This window comes from Cladophialophora carrionii, assembly GCF_000365165.1.
Source record: "Cladophialophora carrionii CBS 160.54 unplaced genomic scaffold supercont1.6, whole genome shotgun sequence".
NCBI classification, from domain to species: domain Eukaryota; kingdom Fungi; phylum Ascomycota; class Eurotiomycetes; order Chaetothyriales; family Herpotrichiellaceae; genus Cladophialophora; species Cladophialophora carrionii.
Genome location: NW_008481831.1, coordinates 2324316 through 2341058, shown reverse-complemented (window position 1 = coordinate 2341058; position 16743 = coordinate 2324316). Strand labels below are relative to the sequence as shown.

At 53.7% G+C, this 16743-nt stretch overlaps 6 protein-coding genes across 6 annotated transcripts; 2 read left to right on the top strand and 4 right to left on the bottom strand.

The window, feature by feature from the left end:
• Positions 1–322: 322 nt before the first annotated feature.
• G647_07808 (uncharacterized protein) lies at positions 323–1783 on the bottom strand (the record flags this gene model as incomplete). Its single annotated transcript, XM_008732120.1, has 1 exon — positions 323–1783. One exon carries the CDS (start codon positions 1781–1783, stop codon positions 323–325), a length of 1461 nt encoding a protein of 486 aa, XP_008730342.1.
• A 1556-nt stretch (positions 1784–3339) lies between these two features.
• Positions 3340–4281, bottom strand: G647_07807 (uncharacterized protein; the record flags this gene model as incomplete). Its single annotated transcript, XM_008732119.1, has 2 exons — positions 3340–4013; positions 4107–4281. The coding sequence occupies 2 exons, from the start codon at positions 4279–4281 to the stop codon at positions 3340–3342; spliced, it is 849 nt and encodes a 282-aa protein (XP_008730341.1).
• A 1034-nt stretch (positions 4282–5315) lies between these two features.
• Positions 5316–6804, top strand: G647_07806 (uncharacterized protein; the record flags this gene model as incomplete). Its single annotated transcript, XM_008732118.1, has 3 exons — positions 5316–5476; positions 5526–5988; positions 6046–6804. The coding sequence occupies 3 exons, from the start codon at positions 5316–5318 to the stop codon at positions 6802–6804; spliced, it is 1383 nt and encodes a 460-aa protein (XP_008730340.1).
• A 3242-nt stretch (positions 6805–10046) lies between these two features.
• G647_07805 (uncharacterized protein) lies at positions 10047–11348 on the bottom strand (the record flags this gene model as incomplete). The annotated part of the gene is made up of 1 exon (XM_008732117.1): positions 10047–11348. One exon carries the CDS (start codon positions 11346–11348, stop codon positions 10047–10049), a length of 1302 nt encoding a protein of 433 aa, XP_008730339.1.
• A 1074-nt stretch (positions 11349–12422) lies between these two features.
• On the top strand, positions 12423–13256 carry G647_07804 (uncharacterized protein; the record flags this gene model as incomplete). Its single annotated transcript, XM_008732116.1, has 1 exon — positions 12423–13256. The coding sequence occupies one exon, from the start codon at positions 12423–12425 to the stop codon at positions 13254–13256; it is 834 nt and encodes a 277-aa protein (XP_008730338.1).
• A 1315-nt stretch (positions 13257–14571) lies between these two features.
• On the bottom strand, positions 14572–16338 carry G647_07803 (uncharacterized protein; the record flags this gene model as incomplete). The annotated part of the gene is made up of 2 exons (XM_008732115.1): positions 14572–16173; positions 16234–16338. The coding sequence occupies 2 exons, from the start codon at positions 16336–16338 to the stop codon at positions 14572–14574; spliced, it is 1707 nt and encodes a 568-aa protein (XP_008730337.1).
• Between the last annotated feature and the right edge of the window lie 405 nt (positions 16339–16743).

Below are 16743 nucleotides of genomic sequence, written 5' to 3'. Positions count from 1 at the left end.
ACGAGCTACGTACTACGAGTATGGGAGGGTCGGCGCGCATGACTAAAACCCAATGAAAAGTCGTTAAACCCAAGATCTAAAGGTCGACGGTCTTCTTGCCTGTCTCCATCTTCATTGTGTGGTGATTGTTCGATCGAGCTGATTTTCAAGGGTATCAATGTCAGAAACATAGCGAACCTAAAATATCGAAGACGCTGTGACATCGTGACTGTTTCCCTCAAATCACGTCGTACTGCTACTTCACTTCCCGCACGAGCCAGGCCGTCGAGATGATGCTGAAGGACAGCAGAGATGGGCGCCCTCCGAACAGAGCCTGCGCGGCCTAGGTGTTGTCGTTATCATTTGTAAACACCCTCCATATCGCATCCTCGGTAGACTCGCGTTCTCGTTTCCGTGCCTTTCCAGCCTTCCCCTTGCCGCTGCGCATCTCTTCATCATCACTTGACCTCTCGGCCTTGACCACGGATGTCACCTTTGCCTTGCCAGTGTCGGCGTCTCCGTCTCGCTTCCTCTTCTTCACCAACAGCCTCAGTTCGAGTGGAACCAGGCTCCTTCCCGTACCAGGCGTGTCTTTTAGATCCAGCGGTTTCCGACATACGGGACATACGCCTTTGACTTTGCGGCTCGCTGGTGCATCTTCCCTGCGTTGGTCGATAGACCAGTTGAGGGTATCGACTATACACCGGTGGCAGAACACATGCCCGCATACGGTAGAAGTAGCATCTGTCGGCGTGTCCATACACACCGGACACTTGTACGCTGTAAGTGGGGTGCGACCTGCGTCTGTGCCCGGATTCTGCGCTAAAATGGCATCCTCCCGCTGTTTGGAAAGGGCAGCGGAGAGGCTTGCACGGTCATCCACGGCGGTGAGGTCGACTTCATCGACCAGTGGATCATTCTCGAGCTGTGGCGTAGAAGCACGTTGTCGAGAAGATTGCGTGGTCGGTCTGGTGTGGGAGGACGATGGGGGGGACATGGTGGACTGACTCGAGTGCTGTGAAGAATCCTGATCTTGACTTTGTTCCTGAATCCGCTGACGCTCCATGTTCCGGGCCTGTGTACGTTCCCAATTTGAGTGGTTCTCTCGCTGTCGATTTACGGCCTCCTCCTCCACAGCGGACGGCAATTGCCCTTCACCCAAGGGTCGTATACGCGGCAGTCGCACGCTGCCGAATCGGTAGGGAGGCCAGAATCTGACGTTGGCACGCGGATGAGGGAGTTCGTGGTCGAAAGTATGGCTGCGACGCGGAGAGGAGGCTTGAGTGGGATTAGGGTAGATAGGCTCGTTGAGGGCGTTGAATCGCCGGGTGCGATGAGCTTGAGAGGAATCGTGAGGATGAGTGGTATACGAGATGTAGTGACTCTCTGCCGACCCTGCGCTGGGACTGCTCGTCGTTGTTAGATCCACGAGTTGCTCAGCTGTCTCCCCTTCCGTTCTCAGGCTTCGTCCTTCGCTCTCACTTCGTGGTCGTCTGGGTTGGTGGAATGCCTGTTGGGCGTCTTGAAGTGCTTGATTGACGCTTTGCAGGGCTCGGCTGACGCTCTGGAGGGGGTCTTGGGGACCCGACACGGGGTACGGAAGCGTTGCTTGTCTGCGGGAGGCAGTATCAGGCATGGCATTGAAGACTTCTCGAAACAGTCTGGGAGAGGATCGGCGGAGAGGTGGTGGCAGTGAGGCCCGCGGTCGAGAATCTTCGTGTGGCGATCCCAGTGCAAATGTTTCCACGCCTGCGCTACGAGAGGGTATGACGACGGCGGCCGAATCTGGTGAGCTGGAATTCATAACGGCCGCTCTATTAGATAGATGTCATGTAGTTGTAACGTGCCCAGCGACAATGTGGTTCTGGCACGGTCTTTGCTAATCTGCTATTGTGTAACCATCACAATGATGCCACCAGATGCCGCGCTGTCGCTGCTGCCGCGGGATGATGCTGCTTACTAAGTTGTTCTCTATTCTCCCGCCCGCCTGTGTCTAACCATGTGGCAATAGTCTCTGCAAGGCTGAGCAGCAGTGAAGAGATCAAGCGGTACATCTATCATGAAGAGATCAAGTGGTAAATCTATCAACGATGAAAGGAAAAATGCTAGAGTGCACTCATTTGTTCCAGAACAACGCTTTGACTACATAGGTGATAACCCCTAGTGAGCACGCAAACGTTTGCAAGCTGTTATCGTGCTTGAATGCTCTCCATTATCGCATTACCCTCAAGATTGCGACCCAGACTGAACATCCAGGGAGAGCTCGCCGGTCGATCAGTTCTTGGTCACGGGACGTGGTCACAGACTTCGACGACGCTGTTTACCAATCCGTTGAGCTCTTGCGCCACATCGCTTGTGATATAAGCAGCCCGGACCTGAGGATGGATGCTCACGCGTTGCAACGCCTGTGTGAGAAGAGAATCGGCCGGCGAGCGAATTAAAAGTCCTTGGGAAAACCATAGCGTGTGTGCTGTACTCTTTCGCGCGGGACACAACCTTCCTACTCAGTTCGACCACCGAGGCCATGGAGGACACCAGCCCGATCACGGAGGCAGCTTCAGCCTTCAGAAACGACAGTATCACACATCGCAGCGACGCAGAGAGAGAGAAGGGACATGTAGTAGCGAGGATGATATTGTGTTTTCTGGTGGGAAAGGACGGGTGAGAGCACCTCGTCTCGCTCGTACAGAGAGGTTATTCATCTCCACTGGCAGCACAGGATGGTATTGAGGAGCCATCGACGCTGTGGCGCAGTTGGTGGGAACGCCAGATCCACCACTATCTTAGGGCAAGGAGAGGTCCACAGCCCCTTCGGATTACCTAAAAAAGACTGAGGGTGAGCACTGTATGCTGGATTATTGGACCTCTTAGCTTGAATACTTGTTACGAACGCGGAGAGGCAGGCAGTTCATGATACGGAGCTACCTAGGCGACGGAAACCAGGAATGCCAAGAGTAGTCGACCTATTGACTGAGACACCGTTCTTGGAAATCTTCACCGAGTATGGGCAAAGGGTGTGCCATTATCCTTGATGAGAAGCCTACCGGGGCACCCGCAGGGAAATCCCGGGTAATAAGCTCAGCACCGAAACGATGGTCCGGCGTTCAGACTCGGCCAGGTCATGTTCAAAGACATAATCTATGAGGCCACCGGTCCTCGTCTTTCCGCCTCTCTGATTGTTTGTGCTAGACGACGTCGTCGAAGTCGGCCGATCTTCGCCAATGACACTGTTCGAAGCGAAGATTCATTTCTCGCTGATCTGCAGACAGTCCATCGTGGAAGAAAACCAAGTGATATTATGTACTCCGCCTGAATCATATCCTACGTGCTTTCTGCTCTTCAGCTTGATACACGAGGCCACTAGTAATGCTGATGTGCGCGAGGTGAGTACTGTGGCTGGTCGTAATCATCGTCGTCTTCGTTGCCGTGATGCTGGTGCTGGTGATGTTCCCCATGACCGTGGCAACCGTCACTCTCATTGGAACCATTAACCCAGTGTCCGTCGACATCATGGCCTTCGTCATGGCCCCAGTGACCGCCCTCGGCGTGGCCGTTACTGTGGCCGTCGTCATGGCCATCGCCACAGCCCCCGTGTCCCTCCTCGTCATAGCCGTTGTGATGGTCGTTATCATGGCCGTCATCGTGTCCCCAATGACCGCCCTCGTCGTGGCCGTCATCATGATCCCAGTGTCCGTCTTCGCCATTGGCGTCGCCATTGCCCCAACCATCTTCCTGACAACCGTCCCAGCCTTCCTCCTGACCATTCTCTCCTGCCTCCGAATCCGAGTCCGAGTCCGAATCCATATCAGATTCGTCCTCGGTGTCCCACATCAAATCATGCTTGTACTCGATGGCCCCGTGGTCGTCCTCATCATCAGGGTCGCACTCGTACTTCCCCCGATGTGCGTGCTTGAGCATTTTGTAGTAGGCCTTGGCGCTTTCATCTTCGGGATCCATCTGTTGAAGTTCCCTCGCGAGCCGCTTGATCGTCTTGAGGATTCGGCGCAGATTGTTCTGCCTTTCTTCCTCGGACGCTAATCATCAGGGAAAGCAGATCGGTCAGTCAGTCGCACAGCACAAGGCAGAGAACAGTAATTATCTCCAACACTTCTCAAGTGCCGACTTACAAGAGTTGTTCACGTGCTCCTCGTACTTGTCAATGTGCTCGTGGATCTTTATCCTGATCGTCTCCCGCGTGGCGTTGAGATCATCACCTCCGTGGTTCATGCCGTCTACATCGTACCCATCATGTTCAGCTCCTTGATAGGCATCGTCGCCTCCATGCTCGTGGCCGTTGTGCATGTTTAATACGATAGCGATAATGATGATGTCTCACGTCTGCGTCCCAGTTTATCGTCACGTAGTGAGCACATGGCACGCCCGCAGCTGCTCTAGTTATTATACTCATCTGACGAGCTCTGTACTGGGTAAGGAGCGGAGTACTATGTATAGTGAGATCAGCTCTGATAGCCAGGTGAAGTATTCCGCTACTGCTTTCGGCAACCCATCTAAGGATGATGGGACCACATCTGGAGGCTTGACCTTGGCCCCCTCGGTTGTACGCAGTTAGGCTGGTGGCCCAACCCGTCAGCGGGATAATGGCGATGACCTGTCGCCGCTTTTCGAAATCATCGGTTGCCAAGACTAATGGCGGTTCTAGTCGCTATAAAAGACAGAGAAGGCAATGCGCGCTCGGTCTAATGGGGCGGCTCTGCAGTACTAAGCCTCCACGTTCTGTAGCTTGACTTTGGTGTGCTCGACTTGGAGGATATATGAACTGAGATAGGCCTAAGGATACGCCTGACCATAAAGTTACAGAGGTTTATATAGGGAGTGCGGGTACATTATAACCCAGTACATAAATATATATAGTAATGACGCTTCTTGACTATCCGTACATACTCGTCAGATGACCTTCACAGTTACACTCATCCCCGTAGCGAAGAATATACAGGCTGCTCCAAGTCGGCGTCATAGAGGCGAGTAGTAGTCTATGTTGCAGTAAACAGCAGCATGCTCAGGGGCGGATCTTGACCTCTCCTACAATTCCGCTTCTCGACCTGAGCATTTCGCGCTATTTGACCTGACTTTTGAAGTGAGCCACACTGAGCTGTGACTGGGCAATCCGAGCCGTCCACATTAGTGGGGTTGCCTTGAATTAACTGGCACGCTAGATAGCGTATTTGAGCTTGGCATTCTTGGCATCGCGTTGTCTGAGATCTATACGCGGGGCGTATCATATTACAAAGCAAGAAGGAGTTTATATTAGGTTACTTGTTGCTCTCCAGACTCTTGCCCCGGCAGATGACAGTCTCACGGATAGACAGCCTTACACCATGGCCGCCACAAGGGATCATGAGCTCGCCGCTGTGGACACGGAGCCCGATCTCGACGCCACGAGCATCGTAGACTTACAGAGTCTGCCACCAGTCGACCGTGGCAAGGGTGCCTGGCTCACACTGACGGCATGTTTCTTCCTTGAAGCCACTGTCTGGGGGTACGCAAAGGTTCCTTGTTACTGCGTGGGATGCTGATCTTATATCTAGGTTCATACACTCCTACGGTGTCATGGAGGACTACTACCGCCAGCACGAGCCATTCATGACCCAGCACTCCGGTCTGGCCGCCGTGGCCACCACCGCCATGGCAATCATGCTCATCGGCTCACCGTTTATCTCCCTGGGTCTGCAACGGTTCCCAACTCTCAGACGTATAGGAGGTTGTGTTGGGCTGGGCATCATGTTTTCCGGTCTGCTCATCGCGTCCTCGACGGACTCCTCGACGGTACTGTTGTGGACCCAGGGTGTCATGTATGGCGTCGGCGCGTTGCTGGTATACTTTCCGGCGATGTTCTTGATCGATGAATGGTTTGTGGACCGCAAAGGCTTTGCGTTTGGGATTTCCTGGGCTGGCACGGGCATCGGTGGTGCATCCACGCCGTTCTTGTTACAGTGGCTGCTGAACACTTATGGGCACAGGACCACCCTGAGAATCTGTGCGGGAATCATTGTAGGTTACCCTCCGTCCATTGACCATTCAAGGTATAGAGTTTCTGATTCTATCCAGGCTGGGGTTGCGCTGCCATGCGTCCTCTTTATGAAGCACCGGCTTCCGGTCCGAGGTCCCCGACGACTGCGACCGATGGATCTGGGCTTCGTCAAGAAGAGGACATTCTGGATGTATCAATGCCCGAGCATTATTCAATCCTTTGTCTCGCCACTGCCCAGTCTGTGGCTGCCCTCCTTCGCATCATCCATGGGCATGTCTCCCGCCACGGGTCCGCTGTCTGTCGCTCTGTTGAATCTTGCCTCATGCTGCGGATTTCTGCTCCAAGGACGACTCGTCGATCGCTACCACGTCAGTTGGGCGATCCTAGTGTCCACCCTCGGCTCCACCATAGCCGTATTCGTCTTCTGGGGCTGTGGCACCCATAAGGCGACGCTGTACATGTTCGCCATTCTCTTCGGACTTTTCGGAGCTGGATATCCGGGTCACTGGACAGGCTGTGCAGGTGACATGAGAAGGACTTTCCCGAATCTGAACACAGGTTTGGTTATCTCCCTTCTCTGTGCTGGCAAAGGCGTGGGCAGCATTCTGGCTGGTCCAGTCAGCGAGAAACTGTTGTCGATGAAGCCATGGCAAGACACTGGGTTGGCATATGGGTCATCGTACGGCTCCATCATCATTTTCACCGGTATATGTGTGTTTCTGGGGGGTGCAGGTGCAATCCCGCGCCTTGCACACACTCTCAGTACAGCGTTCAGGAATGCTCCCCTGCCCAGGTTGAACTCTGTGAGAGCATTGAGGACGTCGACAAATGCCTGAATTACCCTGCATACCTTAGGCCTTTCACCCGAATTGGGAGATGAACCTGGAATAGCTGAGGAAAGCCCCAAGGAGCTGGAGGATGTAGTTGATTACTACATATTGCCGTCGAAGCTCCAGTATCCGTCTGAAGCTCGGAACTGCTGGCAAAGTGATCGCCACTGAAGTTACAGGCGGCAGACAGCACGCCATGTTATTGTGATGAGCCGAACAGCCGTGACTACCCTCGCAAGCTTCGGACAGGTGCAAAACCCGTGGCCGTTTTGCGAGCGTCGCATCGGCGGTCTTCCCAAGTAACGTCGGCAACCGGGAGGACGGAGCCAGCATACATCGCGTAGCACAGTATAGACTGAAGGCTCGTGCTGGTGGAGTAAGGACTCCCTGCTCATGAGAGCCCGGTCAGGGGGGGTGGGTGTGCCGACATATTCCACCGCCGCAGAGACAGCCCCTTCGTCACTACAAGGTCCCTCCAAGAACCCCTGTACGGAAGCGTAAGGATGCAAAACTATGTACTCCGTACTCCGCCCCTTACTGTGCTTTTACCAGAAAATATAAGCATGGAGCCCCCGCAGACTAAAAACACTAACCTGGACCAACGAGGGAAATTTAAAAAGCAGCGAGGGATACCGGAGTACGGTAAGCCTGCTACCTCGTTATCGACACTGGCTGATGTGATAAACACCTAGCTAGTAAATCACTGTAGTATAGAGTATCCTACACGTAGCTTGACTAGGAATGCTGCGAGTAGGGCTTGGCACCACTGTGTTGCTCGTACTCGTAACGCTACAAGGCAGCGACTATCCTGCAAGGGACCTGGTACTGTGGGCTTTCCGCAGGTAGATCTATATTTAAACGTATAGAGAAGCACATGGGGACGATCCAGATAAAGTTACCTCCGGACCGCCGTTGCAAGTGGTGGTGCCGTGCTCACAAGCGTGTATTTGTAGCATACCTAGGTATACTCGAACATGCGTAGACGTACAGAGTACGGATCACCTGTCAAAGTTAATGTGAGTGCACCTCGGCGTGACATTCTAGATCCCCGCTCGTCATTCTTGCTGTAACCGCTTCTGGGTATTCGGATAGCATAGGCTGGTACGGTACTGGGTAATCATACGGAGTAGACGTTGGGGGCTGCGTGATGTAGGGCTCGGACGTCAGATGAGCAAGCGACCAAAATTAAAAATAAGGCCAATCATATCTTAGTAACCAATCGGACATGTGAGAGATTACTGACAGCAGTTAGTCCATAATGCGGGCCGGGCCTCGAGCGGCTGAGTCATCATCTGATAGCTGGCCTGCACTATCCTCGTCCGCTTTGAGCTCAGGTGAGCTTTACCATGATATTCTAAAGCCGAGCACCTCGTAACTGTCGTGTCCAACCATATTTAGCCCGGCAAGGCATTTGGCCGGTCAAACGTCATCAAGAGACTAGACAATTCTGATCCCGGTGGGGTTGTAATCTACCTCTGTCGAGCTTAGGGTTCCGCGCCCGAAGCCTCTGCATCCTACTGTACTGGGTGTTTCGCTCAGAGTTGCAGGTCACATATTAGTATGTACTGTACCTTCCTGGATCAATACTCTCGTTTGCCGCGCGGATAACCCCGTTTCCTCTGTCACCGCAATCCCGAGCCTGCATGGTATTGTACCATATGTCAACGGACAGCGCCGTCTTCCTCCTTTTCGGACTGCTTTGCGCTAATGCTACCAGAACGCACTACGCAGTACCCTTTCAGTGTGGCCTCCCAACCCACCAAGAGTGCTGTCATCTTCACGAAGAGAGAGTCGTTGGACCGGTGAGTGAGTCCTCGCGGCATACGGGGTCTAGGGAAGCGTCTGACTGATTCATTACGGGGGGCTAGGTACGTACAACGATAACGGTCCTTATATAACCGCTGACATCTGTATGACGGCCTTGGCGCGATCATAACAGTTCGTCCGGTAACCTTCCCATGCCAGTCATCGGTCTGACCTTCAGTGTCGCGTGACCACCAAATCCTCCGGGGAACCCTTCCCCACGACTTCTCCTATATTAAGCTACTTGAGACCTTTTCTCTACGATGGGGTATTATTGCTAATAATAGACACGTCAGTCGGTCCGCAGGCAACGCAATCTACGGTTCCTTGAGAGTTCTGGGGCTCTCCTAGTGAGAATCGACACCGAAGTCGCCGCCCGCAGTGGGGTGTGCTCCTTTGGAATCCATGAAGGGACGGTTTCGTATGCGCACACCAACGACGCGAAAGGCGAGGAATCACCCAAGCCAGCTCGAATGCTGATGTGTTCTGGCCGTGCCAGTAGATCTACATCTACACAGTCCATACACGGTAGGACAGGCCGGAGCACAACTTGCAAGCTCTTGGAGAAATACAACTCATCAGAGCCCCAGCACGCCGTGATGCCAGAGAATGCCCCGCGACCGACCGATCGAGCGCCTGGGAGTTCTGGCTGAGCATGCAAGCAGGCAAATTGATTCCCTAATCACATACTTGATACTGTATTTGAGTGCCAGGACATGGTCGAAGAAATGCTTCTAATTTCACTCACACGCCTAACCTCTATGATGGCTAAACACCATACCACCTCCGACCTACTAGTATTTCAACTTCGCATGCCGACGCTGTTGTCCCTCCGGCTATCTACACAACAGCCGGTGCATGACGTGGGAAAGAGTTGTTGATTAGGCACGACTTGGGAGGAGCAAGTTGCGGATTGGGATGCGAAGCAGGGTCAAGTTCTGACAATAGCTTTAGGTGACGGAAGATATGTGACTTGGGGATTTGGAGGATACCGATAGTGCTTGACTTGGTTCAGTTGGTTCAGTTGGTTCACTTCCAGAGGCAGCAGTTTTAGGACATAGGGGTCAAGTACTCCTTCGTCCTGGGAAATCAAGATGTAACCTGGTATTAGGCGGCCTGGTCGTGGGCGAGGTGGACGGCATTGGCTGGGTTGACTGGCTGGCTAGCTGGCTGGCTGGCTGGCTGGCTGGATGCTACACCATCTCCATGCCCTTCTGTCAGAGTGCGAGAGGTGTGAAGATGCTCGAGCTCGAGAGAGGCCCTGTAGGGAAGAGTGAAAATTGACTATATAAGAGGGTCGCGTGTCGGTGAGGTTGTTGGAGCATGCTTACAAATCTATGCCTTTGCTGCAACACTTCCTACAGGATCATCGTATTGCCGTTCCTCTGACACTTTCCTATAGGATCATCGTATGGCCGTCCCTGCAGTACACATATCATGCTCGACTACATACCATGCTCGACCAGCATACTCCATACATACATCCCCCCCGAATCGCACGTCCACCCAACCCACAGGTAATCTTCCAAGATCGACTTCAGATCTGCCCAGCTCGATATGCGCATATGCCCCAAGAACAGCGCGAGTTGTCTGACGAGGAATGCTCGTTCCAGAATATCAGCATCCGAAGTCGCCATGACGCCCATCGTGACTACCCAGGTGAGGAACTTCTGATGCTCCGGATGGAGGAGTGGGAATTCCATGTGCTGGCCCTGGCCCTGGCACTGGCTGCGGACGGTCTCAATCAGCCTTTCAACCAACTGCATCATCGACGTCCGATGCGGCAGCGGGAAAAGAACCCCGTGCATGAACACTAGCATCGCCGTGTGCGCCAACTTTTCAATGGCGATGTCTGATTCAGGCGAGTATATGAGCAAGCGGTACTCGATCGAGTTCCTGAGAGTGGAGATATTCTCAGCCAGGGGCGGATGCACCGGAACCGAAGCTAGATCCCCTTCACCACCATAGCGACAATGGAGACCGAATGCTCTTGAGGTCCAGGAACAGAGAATGTGTATATCCGCCAGAATCTCCAGCAATAAAGGCTCATCAAGAATGCTTCCAAATGCACCGAAGCTCAAAGCACGTGCGGCCTCGACCCGCGAGCCTTCGATGAGTCTCAAGAACCAGACACTCGTTTCCGGTAGCTCGAACCTAGGCCTGCTCAAGCCCTTCGCCGCTTCAATGACGCCGAATAAGTGCAAAGCCTCGGCAAAGCCGGGCGTATCAATACTGCGGAGCCCGCCCCTGAGGGAGACCAGGGACGCCAGCGCCGAGAGATGCTGAGCAGCCTGTGCATCTAACTCCTTCCCTTTGTTTTGGAATGGGCAAGAGCGACCCCAGAGATGCAGAGACTGAAGTCGTTGAAGGAACAACGTGGGCGTAAATAGGCCGAATATGCCTGTTGCGCTGTCGAAAGAGCCAGGGTGTATGCGACCCGAGGACAGGTTGACCGTGCTTGCTTTGACGAGATGCATTATAGCGAAGAGGAGGTCGTCCTTGACATGTGGTGCTTCCCCTGCTGCTGTCTCATGGTTGTCAGCGTGAACGGGGGGAGCTTGACAGTTCGACCAGCCTTGCTGGTGCTGTCCAACGGTATTTGAGCGACTTGTAGGGACCATTCTTCCCAGAAGTCGTCGTACTTCTCGGCTCAGTTCAATAACAGTCTTCAGAATGATAGACGAGTACCGTCTACCTGTCAGCAGCTCGAGGTCAATGCACGTTCCACTGATCATAGCATAGCGCATGATCGGCACGTTGAGGATGCGCTGGAACCATATCTCGGTGAGTGAAGGCGTAAATCCGGGGTACGTTCTCGAGAAAGAGAAGGTCGGCCAAAGGGTATCTCTTGCTATAGGAGGAGACCGTGCTGATTAGTGTCCAAGGCGAAGACGGAGAAACGGCGAGGTGACACACCAAAGAAAATGACTTCCCGTACGACTGGATCGACGAGGACCTCAGGGTACCACGTGAGCTGATATCTCACGCTCAAGACAGCGGGTGACTGTGCTAAAGGTACGCTTTGGTTCTGGACACGCCATTCATGCTGGGGTCTCTCGCTCGGACCAAATGCTCTCGCCAGCTTTTCTTGCCGCCGGCGCTCTTTGTATGCCCGCTGATTCAGCCTGTTCTGGAGCTGTTTTCGTCTCTTCGGATTAGAGACCCCTTTCCAATCTTCTCCGGCAGACCTTTCAGCGCGGCCCAGCGATCCTGCTGCATTGCTGGTGATAGCGATGCTCATTTTGTCGGCCGAGGCGATGCCTAGCCTCCTTCAAGAACACTGAATGTCTGACTGGCCTGACCTGGATATCATGAACCTCAACACTCTGCCGCCATTGGTAATGTCCTGGATGACGAGGAGCATCGAACACAACAGCGATGGTTGAGTCCGATCATGTCGGACGGCCAGTGACCGCTCGTCCGAAGCATCGGCCGACAATCTCGCGGACCGGACAACCAGCTAGTGATCGAAGTCCAGGCCAGCCGCCAAGCCGACCAGGGGGTAATCCAATTGCATTCTCCCCACATGGTACGTACCTCAGCCTTGCGCAGATTTGCGGTCGATGGTTTCAGTGGCAGCAACTTCCCTGAACAAGGCAGGATTAATGCAGCGGACGGGCTGGCATGATGTGGTGACAAATGTGAAGCTTACCGACCAGAGAACCACTGCGGCAATTATCTGCAAGCCGGGACATGGATATCGATCGTCGGGGATGCTCGTGAGAAGGTATAAATGGCCATGAATCCCAGAGAAGTCCAACTTCTCAGACAGACAAGCAGCAAAGCTCAAAAGCAAAGACCTTGTTGATCGCAGGCCCAAAATGGCAAGACCCGAAGAAACCCAGTCCGCTTCCGCGCTTCACGGCAAAGTCGCCCTCATCACTGGCGGCTCGCAAGGCATAGGAGCGGCCACAGCGATGCAATTTGTACGAAAGGGCATCGCCGCACTCGCGATCACCTACGTCAAAAACTCCAAAGCCGCGGAGAAAACGATCTCGGAATGCCTGGCAATCTCCCCTTCCTTGAAGACCGTTGCCATCCAAGCTGATATCTTGGACCCGTCCATTGGGCCCAACCTGATATCGAAGACCCTCCAAGGTTTGGGTACGGAGCGGATCGACATTGTGGTCAACAATGCTGCTGTCCTTGACATGGGCCTACTCCAGCCATTTACGGGCACCACCCTCGAGACCTTCAACAAGATGATGCAAGGGAATGTCTTCGCACCCATGAGCATCATCAATGCCGCCCTGCCCTATCTCCCACCAAAGGGCGGGCGGATCGTCAACATCTCCAGTATAGCGGCACAACAACCAAATATCGACCCAGTCTTGACATACGGCGCTTCGAAGGCAGCCCTGGAGAGTATCACACGATCCTTGGCGCTTATAATGGGTGCCAAGACCGGCGCGACATTCAACAGCGTGAGCGTCGGACCGACTCGATCTGGTGCAACACTAGCAGCTACTGAGCTGTTTGGACAACCGATGATCGACGCCGTGGTCGAGCCGACGACGGCCGAGAAACGTATGGGAGTCCCGGAGGATATTGCATTTGTGGTTGGGTTTCTCGCGAGCGAGGAGGCAAGGTGGATCAACGGACAGTTGATCCCGGCAAACGGAGGATACAAGGACGTGTTGGCAGCGCAAGGATAGGCCACCGCACCAAAGGAAGAGGACTGTTCAAGTTCCTGATCATTAGCTAAATAGACTCCACATCAGAAGCCAACATGGGGTGGTCGAGTAGAGACAACACGTTATCCTTGTGGACCGTTTCCCATCAGACAACGTCAAAGTACTCAACAAACTCTTGTCCCTGCATCCTTTCGAGCTCATGCGGCGTCTTTGTCATTGTCTCTAATGAGTAAGTCGTGAGCATTGTAGAGCATGACAGGAGCATATTCCTGAAGTGGGCCAGAAAAGAGAGGTATTGAGGAAGGCTGTCCGACGCAAGGTATGGTGCTCTGACAGATCGAGCACACTGATGTGCACTATTTCTGACCGGCTGGCCACGGAGATCTCCCACCAAACATTCCCGGAAGTCTGGACGTTGGATGTCGACAACACATCCAGTTTTAGCCGTCACGCTGACAGGTTCCTGGACCACGGCATCATGGCCGTGCTGACCCTTAGCAAGAACAACAGCGCGTGCTCCAAGGTCAGTGACCGTCGGCTGTGGAAGAGAGAGCATGGCCGCATGAATTCCAGTCTGCGAGCAAAATTTGTACTCCGGTGCAGTCCTTTCCTCGGCAGCATCTGTCCACCGGCTTGTGTGTCTAGCCGGTAGCACGCCTTTGGCAACAAGTTTGTCACAGAGTGATGTCTTGTCGTTCCTGCGGTTGCTGGTGCATTCAGCTCGAGAATGCTCTCTGTATGCATTTTCTTTACCACGCGAGCAATCGACCTCATCGCGCGGGTCCAGGGCGGACTTGGAGGTCGAGGGAGCCATTCGATTAGATTATGAAGAGACGGGGTGGTGATGGTGGAACCTGGTTGCTTCCAGAGATTGCAGTCGTGGTAGGGGCAGAACTTCCAAAGGACAACTTGTGTGAGGGCGAATCGGTCGGATGCTCAGTTGTTTGGGTTGATGAATATAAACACCAAGATACAAAAGACGACATGCAACAAAGCGACTGTAGTGGAAATGCGGCTCTGAACATTCAACTTAACGATGCTGGGTAGACTGCAGAGAAAGTGATTAGGAAGAGAAAGGAGTCGTCGAGGCGTGTCTGCTGCCGAAGAAAAGCATCATCTGCGACAAACTGCAGGAGCTCCTCCTTCGGTCGCGAAACGCCAGGGCAGGCGAACGGCAAAGGGGCAAGGAAAGTGCCTCCCCCCGTTGCTGGTTGGAGTGAAATGGTTTTTCGATGGTAGGAGTCGTCGAGAGCCTTCACGGCGGATGCCGCCATTCCGCAGGCCGGTGGATATATAGTACAGTTCAGAGGTATACATACCGGAGGTGAGCATAAAATCACAATCTTCCCAATTTCCATCGGGCGATGCGCGACTGGACATCCTCCCACGGTATTTGTTTGACCTTTTTCCCGTTCGCAGCCTCTCCCTCCTGTATGACCACTGTTGGTGCGCCGCTGCCGTGACCGTCATTGTCCACGTTTCCGGTGAAGATCTGCGTGGCGACTCGCCGAAGGTCTGCCACGGTGAGAGCATCAATCTTCTCGCACATCTCTTTGACCCCGACTTTCCGACCATGGACTTGAACTTGCCGGCCGAGATCTTCCAGCTCGACTAATCGTGACTCGAGGTTCATGAGCAGGCTAAAGCGAAGTTGATTTTTCGCGCGGTTGACTTCGGCAAGATTCAAGCTAGAGAAGCCGGAGTCTAGTGTAAGCGCTTGTAGTTCTCGACAGATGACATCAACCATGTGGCCGACTCGCCCAGGCTCGCAAGCGCCTGCGATACCGAAGAGGCCGCTGTCGGTGTAGCTGTGGTTGAACGCAACACAACTCTCCACCCAGCCATGCTGGTTGAGGACATTCGTGTAGAGTCGAGAATACATTCCTTTGCCAGGACCGCCCGCGGAGAAGGATCCTCCGCCTCCAAGTAGCGTTTGCAAGGTGGCCTGAGCATAGATATCTTCGGAAGATATTGGAAGGCCTTCAAAGGCGATATGCACGTAAGAAAGAGGTATGGTGAACTTGTTGGGAGGCGGAGGGAGTGTTGGAAGTGCGAGATAGCCTCCTGTGTAGTGGGCTGGCATGGTGAGAAGGGATTCGGGTCGAGGTTGGATGAGCGACGGATCAAGGGGCGATACGGTAGCTTGGTGAGGAGCTGAGGTCGAAAAGGTGTTGAAGCCGGGAATCTTCGATAGAAGCTTGCTCGTAGGAGATTGTGGAGGTGACTGGAGGTGCGGGTTTGAGGGTTGTGAGTCAACCGTCGACGACTCTGTAGCAGCCTGTGACAGCGAAGGGCCGGCTGACTTGGCCATATCTCCGAAATACTTTTCCGCTAATCGCACAGCCTCGTCATGTTGAATGCCAGCAAATGCGACGACTATCCGCTCAGGTTTGTAAAATGTGCTTCGGTATTTCTCAATCAGATCTTTGTTGATGTAAGGCAGTCTCTCTCGAGGACATAGCAGAGGGTGGCCCAGCGTGTTGTCTTTGTAAGCCGCCATGTGCAACAATTCCGGGATGATCAAATCGGGCTTGGCCCAAATCTCTTGAATCTCATATTCCGCGGTCTGCAGCTGCTGTTCCACCTCTTGCTCTGTGATTAACGGATCTCGAACGGTCTCTGCGAGCAAGGCGACCGTGTCCGGGACACTGGCGTTGAAGGTTGCGGATTGGTACATCAAAGCTTCTCTGGAAGAGGCACACTGGATGTTGCCCCCAAGCGATTCCAGTGCTTCCAGCATCTGATCGGCAGTTCTTGCCTTGGTAGACTTGAATGCTAGTCGGTCAACGATGTGGCTGACACCTCGCAGTGATTCATCCTCGTATCTGGACCCGGCGTCGATGTAAACTCCCACACCAGAGAAAGGGCCGGGAAGCGACTCGGTGGCGACGCGGACGCCGTTGGAGAGCTGTGTGATGTGGTCTAACTCGACAGGATCCTATTTATTCCCGGCAGTCAGAGGATTGCTGCGCGTTCATACGAGCAGAGATGGCCCTACTTTTTGGATGGAGTCTCCGATTGTCGCATAATTCCTGACAACGCTTCTCGGTGCCTTTGCACTCAGCTTGGCATTGCGCAGAGCTCGAACGGCCGCCGTCCTCATGGTGGCGTCGGAACGGAGAATGTTGATAACTGTGAGTTTGATGTGACGATGGACTGCTCAGTGCGGCAGAATCGTGGCCGCAGGTAGAAAGCAGCAAGGACGTTACCGTTATTTACTGCGGAGTTTTCGGTGGAGAAGAGTACGGTGGAGCTGATAGACCGCCGACGCTGCCGTTGGGATTCTGGACTCATCGATCACAGTGACTGCTGGCGGCGATGGTGGAAACCTACACAGGACTACCGGTGTACACAGTTCTGAGCAGTCGTCGCGGCAGACAATTTCATCCGCGTCCCGCTAATCGATGTACAAGTACGAGTACCGTTACCCGTCGAGATCGCGGAGCGATCCTGATGTTCTTCTGGCCCATGTGGTCCGCCAAGCATGGTTCGTAGGCGACTTGATATG